This window comes from Octopus sinensis, linkage group LG7 (assembly GCF_006345805.1).
Source record: "Octopus sinensis linkage group LG7, ASM634580v1, whole genome shotgun sequence".
In the NCBI taxonomy this organism is placed as follows: Eukaryota; Metazoa; Mollusca; class Cephalopoda; order Octopoda; family Octopodidae; genus Octopus; species Octopus sinensis.
The window spans coordinates 90,139,516-90,154,346 of record NC_043003.1 but is presented as its reverse complement, the minus strand read 5'-3'; the positions used below and the strand labels follow the sequence as shown (position 1 = coordinate 90,154,346).

Here is a 14,831-nt window from a genome sequence, read left to right as displayed (position 1 = left end):
CTTGGTAAATGGTGCTAAGATGCTGGGCTACGCTGAGGAAATGACAAGGGACTTGGAAAAGTAGCGATTTGCTGTACTTAATAAAACGCATCAAGCTAAGTAAAATTGCTACCTTCTACACATACAGGCTTGTCCTTTTGAGTGCCAATGCCACAAAAAAGCATGCATACTGCTGCTGCATAAACACACCTGTGCCAGTGTTACATAAAAAGCACCTAGCACACTGTCAAGTGGTTGGCATTAGAAAGGGCATCCAACCATAGAAACCATGCCACAACAGACAGTTTGTGTCTGGACAGCTCCATGTCAAACTGTCCAACCCATGCCAGCATGGAAAGTGGAGATTAAACGATGCTGATGAATCAATACTTATTTTAAAAACCATATTCTTCAATGTTCCAAAGTGACTTGCTTTGAAAAATAATGCCTGATTTCATGCAAGACAATTGTTCCACAGAAAAAGAGGGTCACATAACAAAACACAATAAAGTGCATAATATATAATGTAATTATTTCATATATATTGCATACATATAACATTTGAAATGCATAAAAGTCCTTCAGTTTGCGATAGTCAATAAAATAGAAATAAAATTAAAAAATTCTTTCTGTGTAGTCTGGTACTGGTGGGGACCCCTGCATTAAATGGTTATGGGAAATTAGCCCATCATTTCTTGGACAATGACTGTCTTAGCAGTGGCTGCACTATTAGAAGCTTGTTTTCTTAAAATGTGTATTATTGTTACTGTTGAAAAAATATTACATATTATCCTTGTCATTTAATGTCCGCCTTCCATACTGGCATTGGTTGGATGATTTTACAGGAGCCTGCACCAGACTTCTGTATCTGTTTTGGCAGTTTTTATAGCTGGATTCCCTTCCTAACACCAACTACCCAGCAAAGTGGACATACATATCTTTCATTATATTCTGAATTTCTTTTTGCTGCAAATGGCAACCTTTTCTGTTACATAAAAAAAAAATGCTTTCTTTCCTTCCCTTCCAGGTATATAAGCCGTTCATTTAGTATGGCATTTCTCCACTCCTCACCAGATATCATTCTTTTCCTTGGTGATCTAATGGATGAAGGTAGTATCGCAACCAATGAAGAATATGAGTTATATTACCAAAGATTGCAGAATATTTTTCAGGATGCTGCTGAAACCAAGGTGAGTTGAACATGTATGTGAGCGTATTTGTCATCATCATTGTCATTGTTTTAACATCCACTCTTCTTTGCTTGCATATGGGTTAGATAGAATTTGATGAGGCAAATTTCAACAACCAGATGCTTTTCCTGTCACTAACCCTCACCTCTTCCCAAGTGAGATAGTAGTTTACCTTGGCTGGCATGTTTTCACAGAAGAATGGAAAGGAATGAAACTGCTTGTATGCTTACAACTATCATTTAATGTCAAGACAAGGAGACACAAATGCATACACACACAAATGCAATGGGCTTCTTTCAGTTTCCATCTACCAAATACATTCAGAAAGCTTTAGTTAGTCCAGTGCTATAGTAGAAGATACTTGCTTGTAGTTAGGAAATCACCTTCTTAACCACACAGCGATGACTGTGCATTCTGGGAAAATAATGTAGTTGATTGGGAAATATGAAATTCAATGTATTGGATTAGTACCTTGAGTTGCTACACAACCATGTCATTTCAGGTTCAACCCCACTACACAGCACTTGGATAAATGTCTTCTACTTAAGTTTTGGGCCAACTAAAGCCTTGTAAGTAAATTTGCTGGACAAAAACTGGAAAGAAACCATTGTTAACGTTTCAGTGTGTATGTGTGTGTGTTTCTGTCTTGTTCTGACATCAAACACTGACTGTAAACAAACATCACCATCATTTGAGTGGTACTATTTCTTTGCAATTTCCTGGGAAAACATGTCTGAGCTAGTGGAAAATATTGCCTTGCTTGGAAATAGATGGAGGTTGGCAACAGGAAGAGCATCAAGCAATAGAAGATCTACTTCAATGAATCTTGTCTGATGCAAACATGGAAAAGTAGACATTAAAACTATGATCAAGACAAGAAGGATATAATCCTATTAGTACATATAGCTGACCAGTCATTACCAGTCAAATAGGTTGACTATAGTTAGTTTCAGTGTTCCCCAGTTAATCTGTGTATGTGTAGTGGAAAAGGTGTATCAGAATGTGTTGAGGTAAACAGATGCGATAGGCATGTGGATGCCTTCCAAGTAAATAATGGAATGGCATCGATTTATAGTTTACATAATTTATTTACGGGACTTGCGTTTGCTGGTGATATACACAATTTTTCACTGCATTTATTTGTTGCTAACTGCTTCGAGCTGGAGAAGAATAAAAACAACAGGATACATCTGTGGATATGATGTGGTAGAACTGAATATGCTTTGTGTCTATGTGTTCGTTGTTCATCTGAGAAAGTACTGGTCAGCTATCTTGTGCACTCTATCTACGTACCAGATCCTTTCTGTCTATAGGTCAGCACCTGGCCATTTGAACTGAGGTTGAAGGTCAAAGGGAGATGATCTATAATTTTTTTGATAGGACAAAAAATTTCTTTCATGGCTGTTTGGCCAGTGGTGACTCAGACAAGCGAGAATCCTTAGATTCGGTTTCGAATCTAAGCTTGGAGAAAGGGAGTGTTAGTTTTTACATATGTTTTTAACTTTTTGATACCAGCCTGCTTGAGACCACCGAATGGTGTTATATAAAATGATTTAAATTAAAAACTTCCATCAAAGTATCATGTTAATTTATGTTCCAAACAGCTTAAAAATGACAAAATTATTTTACTAAATTCTTCATTATTTTCAAAATTAATTGAAATAAAGACTGAATTTTGTTAGAAATATGGTAACAAAAGAGTTAATGCTGCAGAGTCAGCAAGAAGCAAATAGTATTGTAGTAACACTCAAAAAGATATGAATATAATTGCTGAAATATATGAAAAAAGATATTTCTGCATATATCTCCAAAAGTAATTTTTTTCACCTGACTTCTCTATATTACTACTAAACCATCTTCAGTTTTTAATAATGTTCAAACAAACTTTATTATTATAGGTGCACATGTGGTTGTGTGGTAAGAAGCTTTCTTCCCAACCACATGGCTGAAGGTTCAGTCCCATTGCACAACACCTTGGGCAAGTGTCTTCTGCTATAGCCTTGGGCTAACTAAAGCCTTGTAAGTGGATTTAGTAGACAGAAACTGAAAGAAGTCTGTCATGTTTGAGTTTGTGTGTCCCATGCCACCACTTGACAACAGGTGTTGGTTTGTTTACGTCCCCACAACTTATCAGTTTGGCAAAAGAGACCAATAGAATAAGTACTGGGGTTGATTCATTTGACAAAAATTCTTCAAGGCAGTGCCTCAGCATGGCCACAATCTAATGATTGAAATAAGTAAACGATAAAATATTATATATGGAAGAAAACTTCTGTTTTACACATACATATTTGTTTCCAATTTTATGATATGAATAATAATAATAATAATAATAATTGTGTACAGTGCTCAGGTGCACTACAACTCATCTAAAGTGTATATATAATCAGGTGTAGTTTCAACGGATTTCGGGAAGCATGAGGGCCTTAAAGGATGCAGTGTCATGAATAAAAATGAATATATGAATAAAAATGAAAAACTTTTATATATTGCCTTGTTAATTAAACAGACTGACTTGGCATGATATAATCATGATAATTTTTCAGAAAATCTATGTTCCTGGAGATAATGATATTGGGGGTGAAGGCTTTGACAGAAGAACAAGTGAAAAAATATCACGCTTTGAAAGATACTTTGAATATTTAACTGGAGCTGTTAAATTCCGATTTGCTTCTTTTTTCAAGGTATGCTTTTTTTCTTTTTTGTAATCATATATATTTGTTAGTTTTTAATATATAATTTTTAAACACTTACTTGTCCAGCTCTTCATGTACTCTTTATAATAAAGAACTATCACATGAGGTCAAGTTAAGAGTACATGCACACATACAACACATATACAATGGGCTTCTTTCAGTCTACCAAGTCTTCTCATAAGTTTTTGGTTAAGTTAGAGTAGAAGACATCTGCCCAAGATGCTACTCTGTGGAATTGAACCCAAGGCCATATGATTGGAAAGCTAGCTTCCCAACACAGGTATAAAGCCACCTCCCTCTCTATTACAATACCCCCCCAGCCAAGGGATTTATCTCTTTGTTTTATGAGTTACTTGGCAACCTCACTGAAGTTGTGTCACAAGAAAAGCACTCGGTACACTGTAAAATGGTTGGCATAAGGAAGGCATCCAGCTGTAGAAACCATGCCAAAGCAGACATTGGAGCTTGACTCAGTGCTCTGGTTTGTTTGATCATATCAAACTATCCTACCAGTGCCAGTATGGAAGATAGACTTCCATGATGATGATTATGTGTGTGTATATGTATGTGTATATATGGTGCCCCAGCATGGCCACAGCTCATAAGCTGAAACTGGAAAAATCAAAATCAAAATCATATCTATATATATAAAACTGTAGTTGTGTGAGTGTCTGTCCCCTTCGATTTAGATTCCTAACTACTCCCACATTTTGCGGTGCAGTTTAACCAAATTCGGGTATCTTATAGTCGTGATTCATATCGAGCCCGTCTGAGTATTAGCGCGCGTCTACAATGAGTCTACGATTTTAAAAATAATTTAACATCATTTTTTATTCCATTTTAATGCATATTTTTTCGTGTGTCGATTGCGGCGGAGTTGGCGTCCACGCTCACAGCTGCACCTGTGTTGCTTCTCCCCCTTCTTCCCTCCCTCGTGAAGCTGTGGGGAAGGGAGTGTAAAGAAATCAACGTCGTAATGCGTTGTCAAGGAGACCAGCGTTCTTTTAGAACGACTTCATGGCTTGAAGACACCAAAACAGAAATGGCTAAGAAAGCGTCTACATGAGTCTACGATTTAAAAAAAAATTTACCATCATTTTTTCCATTTTAATGCATTTTTTCGCTATTATATAAGGGAAGTAACTCTCTAAAAATGTCTACGATGAGTCAGCGATTTAAAAAAAAAATTACCATCATTTTTTATTCCAATTTTAATGCATTTTTTTGCTATAACTCTCTAAAAATGCTTATATAGTTATTTCCCTTACAAACCCGAGCAACGCCGGGCGATACTGCTAGTCTTTATATATAAAAGTAAGGTTGTGTCTGTCTACTCCGATTTAGATTCCTAACTACTCCCACATTTTGCGGTGCAGTTTAACCAAAACCGGGTGTCTTATAGTCGTGATTCATATTGAGCCCTTCTGGGTATTAGTGCGCGTCTACGATGAGTCTACGATTTAAAAAAAAGTTTACCATCATTTTTTCCCATTTTTTAATGCATTTTTTGCTATTATATAAGGGAAGTAACTCTCTAAAAATGTATTATTAAATCTCAGAACGTAAAAAGCTATAGTACCCCCCCACCCCCGCTTTGTGGTTAGCCATATTGAGATGGCTATTATACTTTACATCTCTAAAAATGCTTATATAGTTATTTCCCTTACAAACCCGAGCAACGCCAGGTGATACTGCTAGTATATATATATAAATTTGAGGGAATAGTTATAATCATGCACTTCATATAAGAAGCTGATTTGTATAGTATTCAGTTAACTGAGTAAACATCAGTTAAACTCCAATAGATAATAAAGGAGACCACTTCGTAAATTCAAGGTACAATCCAGTATGTATAAAATATGCTTCTTGGTCAGTTAACATATATCCTTTTGACATTTCAAATGCTTAGAAATTCACTCATGAAGGCTTGTATACATCATGTCTGTTTGCACAGTTAGCACATCTATGAAGTGTTCATTATCATTTAATGTCCACCTTCCATGTGTCAAATAATGATGTCCAACGAAATGAACGAGCAATAATAATTAAAATGTTTGTTTACTGAAATTATTATGACATTAATTTGAATTTCTGTTTTCCTCATTTTAATTATTATACACGTATGTGTTTAAATTTATGTGTTTGTGCTTGTATATCTCACTCACTGACTGGAACCAGTTAAAAGATTAAAAAATTAAAGGAAGGACTCCCCGGTCCATCTAGAAAAGATGGACTGATAAATAGTTTTTGAGTTACTTTTAATGGCAAGGAGAGAATTTATACGAAATAACTATACATATATATATAATATGAGTCCATATATATAAAAATGTTATATATTTTTTAGTTGGATGTCCGTTTCTTTGAACCATTTTTACCCAAGCACAAGAAGATACTTCAAGAAGTTGGTGAAGAAATTTACATGCCATTCCGAATCATTTTGAACCATGAATCAATTTCTCCAAAGCTAAAGAGCCATGTTTATCCTGTAAGTATTTTTTAACTTAATGGCACATTGTAGATTTTTTTTTCCTTCCCTACAAAAAAAAAAATCTACAAGTTTATGATCCAACAGGACTGATGGTGTTTGCAAAGAAATTGGCAGGGAGATGTTTAATTTGTTTGTTTTTATTAAGGATTTTGAAATCTTTTTAGAATTGTAGGAGCAATTTTATTTGAAACATCTGACTTATGTTTTCTATCATTTTGGTTGGATTATTTAAAAAATTTTTTTTATTATTTCAATTTTACTATTTTTAAGTCATAAGAGGATGTAGCTCTGTTTCAGCTCAGCTTAACTTTAGGTGGCTGGTAATGAATTAAGATTGATGTGATCAGTGGTCAGTTTAAATTATGTTGATGTTATAAGCTTCATTGGAAATCCGCAGATTGATATGATTTTGAGAAAGAAGAATTAGGCAAAGTGTTTAGTTTAGGAATGGGTGAAATGTTTAGCTAGTGCAGGAAATGTGACAGAGTGATAAGAGGAAGAGAGATGAGCAACAAATGGCTATAGATTGAGCAGTATGCAGTAGTTCAGAGAGGAAGGCTGACTCATTAACCATATTTCTGTTAATATACCCTACCTTTGTATCAATTAATTTTGAAAATAATGAAGAATTTAGAAGAATAACTTTGCCTGTATTAAGCTGATGTTTAGAATAAATTAACATGAAATTTTTTATGGAAGCTTTTAATTTAGATCACTTTAACCCTTTTGTCACCATACATTGCTTTTTGTTTCAATTGATTTTGAAAATAATAGAGAATTTATTAAGATACCATATTTGGTGGCATATAAGATATACTCCTACTTTACAAGTATATTTTGTAGAAAAAACAAATTCAATGTGTTCCATCATACACTTGGTATCCCATTTATACAGGGTGGGGCAGAGAGGACAGATGCTTTTGAAGAATTCACAAAATCATTCATTTTAGCTGCAAGCAAATTTTATTGTGTTTGTATTGAATTAGCATTTGTCAAAATCAAGTGTGAAAAACAACAACCATTATGTGGTGTCCATTTTCATTAATGCATTTCTGAAAACTTTTTCTGATGTGTTCCAAATTTTCCAGGGTCCATACCATTCATAGCGCTCCCACCGGTCTCCTATTCATTTGTGTACCTCGTGTATGAAGTGCATTCACCCAACATAATATTGTATTACGGGTGGGAATAGCCTGATTTCGGTGAATGTTGAAGTGGCCGGGGAGCTGTCCAGACTTCAGTTGTCTGTTGTGGCATGGTTTCTACAGCTGGATGCCCTTCCTAATGCCAACCACTTTACAGAGAGTGCTGGGTGCATTTATGCAGCACTAGCACAAGTGCATTTTATGTGGCACAGGTACAAGTGCATCTTATGAGGCACCGGAACGTGTAAAGGACAAGCCTGTATGTATGATCACAGTGATTTTACTTAGATATTTATATATACAGTAACTGTCATTATTTAACTGGCATTTGGAACATAAATTAACATGGAATTTTAATGAAAAGTTTTGATTTAATTTAATTAGATATGAAATTTGTATCACAGGACTTGGGTAGTTCTCATGCAGTTTGGTATCAAATAGATTAATAGTGGAAACATCAAATAAAACAGTCTGGAAGATAAATTTTTATTTGATATATTATCATCAGTATTATGTTCATTTAGAGAAACTTACTGTGTTATAAGTATCCAATTTTATACAATCAAATGGCATCAGATAATAAATAGCAGTAATTTCAAAATACCTGTTTTTCAGTGGCTGATTCTGTTTGATTTCCAAACTGAAGACATAATAATAATAATAATAATAATAATAATAATGAAATTATTGTATACAGTGCTCAAGTGCACCACAACTTGTCAGAAAGTGCATATAAAGTACATGCAGTAATGTAAAAATGTCTGGAAAGCGAACAATGTATGAGTCATGTACTAGGCTTGCCTGTCACCAAGCCTAGTCTGTGCAATTGCTATATTTATACAATATTTTTATGATAGCTAACTATTTGTCATTTACTTAAAGGTTAGTTGAGTTAGAGGTTAAAATAAACGTCTAAGGGATAGAAGTATCCATTACACTACCAGTATATTACCTATATTTAACCATGGGCATACATATGCAAACAAATTATCTTCATAAGTCATAGGTAAAGACAAGGTTAAACATGGGTTTATCAAGAATCTGTTTGCTTTAAATATTTATTTATTTAGATTTTATTAATTTGAATGTTTTTCTCAAATTCCAAAAAAATTTTTTTGGTCAGTATTTATTTTACATTTACTTATTTTGCTTTGTTGGTTAATTTTTGCTTTTTTGCTTTTAATCCTAATTCGCTTTGTTTTTGCCTTATTTTTTTTTTTTTTGCTTTCCATTTTCCTTCTTTAATCTATTTTTGCCTATATGATAACCACCCCTATCTATATGTTCCCCAGTTCTTAATTTTCTGTCCCTTCCTCTTATTCTACCCAAGTCATATCTGCTTCACATATATTTTATTTAGAATGTAGAACATATCCCTTCCTATCTGAATTAACTACCATAAATCAAACATTGTTTTATTGACATTCAGTTAAAGCACCGTTTAGTGTTAACTAATTTCTTGTGGTAAAAAGAAACATAATCTCAAAAAAAAGAGTTTAACTCCTCCGTTCATTTCTGATAATTTATTTATAAATTATTCAAAATGTCTAAAGGCCAGTCTTTACTGTTGGATTCATATTCATAAACTGTTAGTGTGTGTGTGTGTGTGTGTGCATGTGCTTAGCACATGCACACAAGACAAAAAGAAAAGAGGAGGAAGTAGTTTATAGGTATTAGTTACAACATCTCATTATGGCTATTGAAATATTTAATTAAACATGTTATTACTCTATTATTAAAATTAATATTTTAATTAAAATTGCATTCATTTTAATTAATGAAATTAAAATTAATTGCATTCATTTTAATAATAGAATGACTCCTTACATTAAAAAAGTTTTGACTTTTTTTGGCATTTGAAATTATCCTTTTCTTTTTTTTTAACATATGGGTTGTCTTAGTTTTTTTTTATTCAGTTAAAAACAAAAAGTAAGAATTTGTTTTTGAAGATGCTTTAGTCATGTTGCATCTCAATATTATTCCAAACACTTGTCATATTCCACCATGACAAGCGATGACTCAAAAATGAGGCATTACACTTTCTTAGAATATTTATCATTTCACCTTAATGAGCCCTGTTGAAAGTGAGAATTTAGTGTTGAATTAATGATCATTAGGATAAACCTCATTACAAGCCACTGTGTGTTACTTATGTACAAACCTAACTTTTTCTTATTTCAGCCTTCTTAACTTGTAACAGACTACTCTCTCTTTTATTCCTTTGTTAAGAGATTAGCATAAAGAAAATCAACAACCATATCAACAAATACCATCCCAACAACAGTAATACTGACAAATAGAAAAAGTAAAGATTGTATGTCTTGTTGTACAGACGAAAGAAAAATGTACTTAATACATCATTGTTTCATCATCATCCTCTTTTCCCTGCTTGCATGGGTCAGATGGAATTCATAGAAGTAGATTTTCTACTGCAGGTTACTTCTTCCTGTTAATAACCTTGACCCATTTTCTCCAATCTATCAAACAATAAAACAACCCAGACATAGTTATGAGGCCCTTTCATTTACTAAGATAGTGCAACATTATCAAGACATGTCAAGAAACCAGGACATGCTTTTGTAGTGACTCCAAGCATACAACATGTATTTAATATTTCAAATAGAAATGTTAATTTTCAATAGTAACACTCTTATTTTCCATGTACCTTACAAAAAGGATTCTATCTTTCATGCTGAAACATCAGTAGGTTTCACTACTAAAGTGTTAAGGGAGAACTGTAATACAAGAATAAAACCCACAAAAACATGAATGTAACATCTAATATGGGAAAAAACATCTAAATGTTTGTTAATAATAAAAAAAGAAGCATATCTCCTCCAACCACAAATACTGCAAGCTGTTCAACAGAAATATTGTAAAAGTGGATTATAGCTGTAAGAGAAAACACTTCTAAGCTTGAAGTAGTAGCAGCAATTGCAAGGGATAATCCAAACCAGAATTCAACTACAGCAGTCCTACATCATGTCATTTAATAGCCAATGCCTTACCAAGCTTAAACATCTGTAATGATAGGAAGTAAATGAAGTTTGCAGAAAATATCATTAAAAGCAAACACACCCTATTGACATAACCTTCAGAAATGAAACACCTCCTACCTTACTAAGTCAGCAACTTTGTCTGGTTTTCGCACTGACCAACCCTTTCAAATATAAACACAATAAAATCTTGCATCTGTTAAAAACTACCTACGACATTTAAGAATAACCTTAATTTTTGTTAATTTATCACACCTTACTGACACTGACCAATGACAGAAAGGCAGGCAAATGAACAAAATTCTAACCACTAGAATCTTGAATATCTTAGTGGTCTCCCTGAAGAACAAACAAGAAACAGGAAAACTCAGGCAAGTGAAGTTGCAGATTCAAATGAAGGAATATATGAAAAGATTGATTCCATTTGCATTATGCCCTTCTTTTACAGAAATTAGTATAGTTTAGTAGAAGAAATTCATCATCATTGTGATTTTAATGTCCACTTTTCCATGTTTACATGGGTCACACAGAATTTGTTGAGGCAGATTTACTATGGCCAGATGCTTTTCCTCTCATCAACCCTCACCTATTTTTAAGCAAATTAATATTTCTCCATTGCTGAACGTGTTTGCATGGAAAATTGGAAAGAAAGTGATGCTTGTTTATAAGTTTCACATGATGTCAAGACAAGGACACGCACACAAACACACCTCTAGTTCTTTATTGCACATATATTTATACATGCATGTATTTATATGTACATACATTCATAAATGACAAGCTTTTTTCAGTTTCTATCTCAAGGCTTTGATTGGCCTAGGGTTATAATAGAAGTGATTTGCCCAAGAGGTCATGCTGCAGGACTAAAACCCCAAATCAAGTGGTTATGAAGCAAATTTCTTAGCCACTCATAATTAGTAATCGTTATTGAGTTGATTATCTTCATTTTTAAGTGTAGGAATCAAAGTGTAAAGTTTATGTTTTAACCATATATGAAACTTCATCTCTTTCTTTTTATTAATTCTAATTTCTAAATCTCTTGAACCTGAATTCAAAATTCAGATGAAGTTCTTTACAAAAATTTGTGTCAGGAATTGTAGAAATGTGAAAGGAATTTGAACTGGGAATATCAAAAATTCTAATGAACTCTACTTTCTGATTAAAAGTTATAATTTTTGATTGTATCAACATGGAACCAATCAAATGATGAAAAAGTTAATAATGATTATCTTGTCAAAGTGAGTAGAGTGTACTGGTAAAAAAAAAAAAGATTTTCATTTAACCAGCCAATCTAGCCATGGATAGATGTTACAATTCACTACTGTTGGTTGCAGCCAATATATAATTGACAAATATTTGTAAGCTTGCAGTAAGTGCTGAGTTTATTTAAATGATCATAGAGAAGGCAAAAGGAAATATCTTCAAGTCATTATATGAACATGAAATTTTTTTCAATGTTACTGCCCTGTACACAGTATTTTACTAGATATTTTACCACAATATATATGAAAATAATCAGACAAGTTCAGTACAGTAAGCATTGCATCTAAGAGGCAATGTAGTGTCTCATATTAATGCGTAACATTGCCATTACTAGATTTACTTGTGTCATGTAAATCTCAGTGATATCATACTGAAAATGAGTTGAAAATTTTACTGAGGTGCAGGAGTGGCTGTGTGGTAAGTAGCTTGCTTACCAACCACATGGTTCCAGGTTCAGTCCCAATGTGTAGCACCTTGGGCAAGTGTCTTCTACTATAGCTTCGGATTGACCAAGTCTTTGTGAGTGGATTTGGTAGATGGAAACTGAAAAGAAGCCCATTGTAAATATGTATATATATATGTGTGTTTGTGTTTGTCCACCCCAACATCGCTTGACAACCGATGCTGGTGTGTTTACGTCCTCATAACTAAGTGGTTCAGCAAAAGAGACCGATAGCATAAGTACTAGGCTTACAAAGAATAAGTCCTGAGGTCGATTAGCTCAACTAAAGGTGGTGCTCCAGCATGGCTGCAGTCAATGACTAAAACAAGTAAAAGTGTAAAGAGAGAGTGAGGTCTAAAACTCATAATTTCATAAAATATTGATGATGTTTAGCTTGGGCTGATGATGGGTTGGCTCCTTTTTATTGTGTTCTTAACAGATTTGCAACATCAAATCTCAATCCTGTGTAAACTTATTTGTAAGACCCAGTGTTCTCAGATTTGTTCAAATTTCTGTTCTTTAATTTTCTGTGGTTTACCTTAAATACATGGACCTTCCATCATCAATTTAGCATTTTCTTAATGTGCATGCATCATCCATTTGCATTACATGTGCAAATCAACATTGTTGTTGCTCTTGCATACTTGTGTTGATGTCTTTGATGTCCAGTTGCATGGATTGTATAAGTGGAGTTATAATAATGTACCATGAGCTGGTGAGTGATGGTAAAGTAGAAATGAATCAAGATTTGAAAAGAACAAATCATTTGATCATTAAGCTTTAGAGATAAAACAAGCAAGAATTAGAATAGCTGGAGAAAGACATTTTTATTTTTCATTAATTCACTTGTGTACTTTATTTATTTATTAAAATTTAAAAAATTGGATTTAAATGAGTTCTTTGAATCTGGGATTGATTTCATTTTCACTCACTTTTTACTATATTCAGGAATGTAAAAGAAAAATTATTTACTTTCATCTTGTCCTCTCAGCTGATCAACAAGTACAAGTATGAAATAGAACCTCTGTCTCCAAAGAAGTCTATGAAATCAATGAATTTATAAAATTTAATTGGATGAAATTTAATGTTTCCTTTAAAATTTAGTGACTACAAATCTTTCTAGTCATCCTCTACTCTTAAATTCTTATCTGAAAAATGTATCCATATACAATCCTTCAAATCTATTTTCTCTTCTTACCAGAAAAACCTTCTTGCAACTAAGTTCTTCTTGGCTTGTGAAAACACTTATAAGAAAACACCAATCTAATTATCATTTTAATTACATAATGTTGGTGAATGTTTTTGCTAAAAAGTATTGTGAAACAGTTGCAGATTGAATTGTCTCACTAAGGTAGGTCTTCTGCTCCTCAAATGTTAGTCCAGTAAATGCTATTTTCATAAACCTCTTTTGTTATATTCATTATCAGTTTTGGAATTGCTCTAATTTAAATACTATTTGTTAATCATTAAAAATTCTTGAATTGTAGTCACTTACACAAAAAAAAGTAGATGCTTTATTACATATTTTGACAAACTACACAAAATTGACTATTGAATTTATGTGTATTACTTAAATACATAAATCTAATAGATAAAGCAAGCTAGCTTTTTTTTTTTTTTACTTATTTCACTAACTTTTGAAACTGAAAGACTGTTTATTATATATATATATATATATAGATAAAGATATATATATATATATAGATAGATAAATATATATACATAGAGAGAGAGAGATAAAAAGCAAATAAGTAACAAGAATGTCCAAGTATCAGTACATTACAGCTGTTTCAAGCAGCTCCATTTAATCAATTAGTGCAAACATTACATCAATTTAAAATAACCCGTTTTCCTCGGAAACATACGATCATATAGATTTGCAACATACAGGATTTTCCATTATAATTTCTTAGCAAATTTTTCAACAGCACTAGAGACTATTTTACATTGCTTTTTTTTTGCTATTATTGTAACAGAATGAATTTAGGAAAAAAATGCCTAAAGCCAACTATAATTTAGAGCGGCAGTAGAAAATAATGGGGGTCAAGAAAGAGGAGTGGTGATATAGCTACATTCGTCTTTATCCTTATCATATTCAAAAGATCCAATGCAGCAACTAGTCTGTATATAAAAGAGCATTGTAGTTTGCTTGAAGCATTGTAATTCAGAAGAAAGTAAAAAAGGGAGAAAATAGAAAGCTTCTGACAATGCAGAAAGTTTAATAAAACCTTTGTTTCAGACACAAAGGCCCATCTTCAGAAGAAATGAACAGTCTGAGAAAACTGGACTGTTTTTCTTTCTTCTGAAGATGGGCCTTTGTGTCTGAAATATAAAGGTTTTATTAAACGCTCTGCATGGTCAGCTTTCTTTTTTCTCTCTTTTTACTTTCTAGATATAGATATATATAGAGATAAGATATAGATAGATATAGAGATATATAGAGATATAGAGAGAGAGAATATAGATATAATAGATATATATATATAATACAGATAGATAGATTATATACATAGATATAGATATATATATATAGATCTATATATATATAGATAGAGATATATATATATAGATAATATATAGACATATATAATATCAGATATATATAACATATAGATATACATTATTAGAT

General features: G+C 32.8%; 1 protein-coding gene and 1 long non-coding RNA gene across 10 annotated transcripts in view; one reads left to right on the top strand and one right to left on the bottom strand.

Moving 5' to 3' along the window:
- The window catches only part of LOC115213812 (uncharacterized protein C630.12), a 64,609-nt gene that overhangs the window by 27,900 nt on the left and 21,878 nt on the right, over positions 1-14,831 (top strand). For all 9 annotated transcript variants that reach the window (XR_005000119.1, XR_005000121.1, XR_005000120.1 and 6 more), the window contains 3 exons: positions 1,007-1,169; positions 3,716-3,853; positions 6,213-6,353. Coding sequence is in view for 6 of the 9 variants with exons in the window: in XM_036504906.1 (XP_036360799.1) it covers positions 1,007-1,169; positions 3,716-3,853; positions 6,213-6,353 (442 nt within the window). In the remaining 3 variants the exon portion in view is untranslated. The remainder of the gene's footprint in view (positions 1-1,006; positions 1,170-3,715; positions 3,854-6,212; positions 6,354-14,831) is intronic.
- The window catches only part of LOC118764310, a 19,677-nt gene continuing 5,841 nt past the window's right edge, over positions 996-14,831 (bottom strand). Inside the window, exons 2-3 of the long non-coding RNA XR_005000123.1 lie at positions 8,412-8,413; positions 996-2,476 (exon numbers count right to left, since the gene is read on the bottom strand). This is a non-coding gene — a long non-coding RNA (uncharacterized LOC118764310). The remainder of the gene's footprint in view (positions 2,477-8,411; positions 8,414-14,831) is intronic.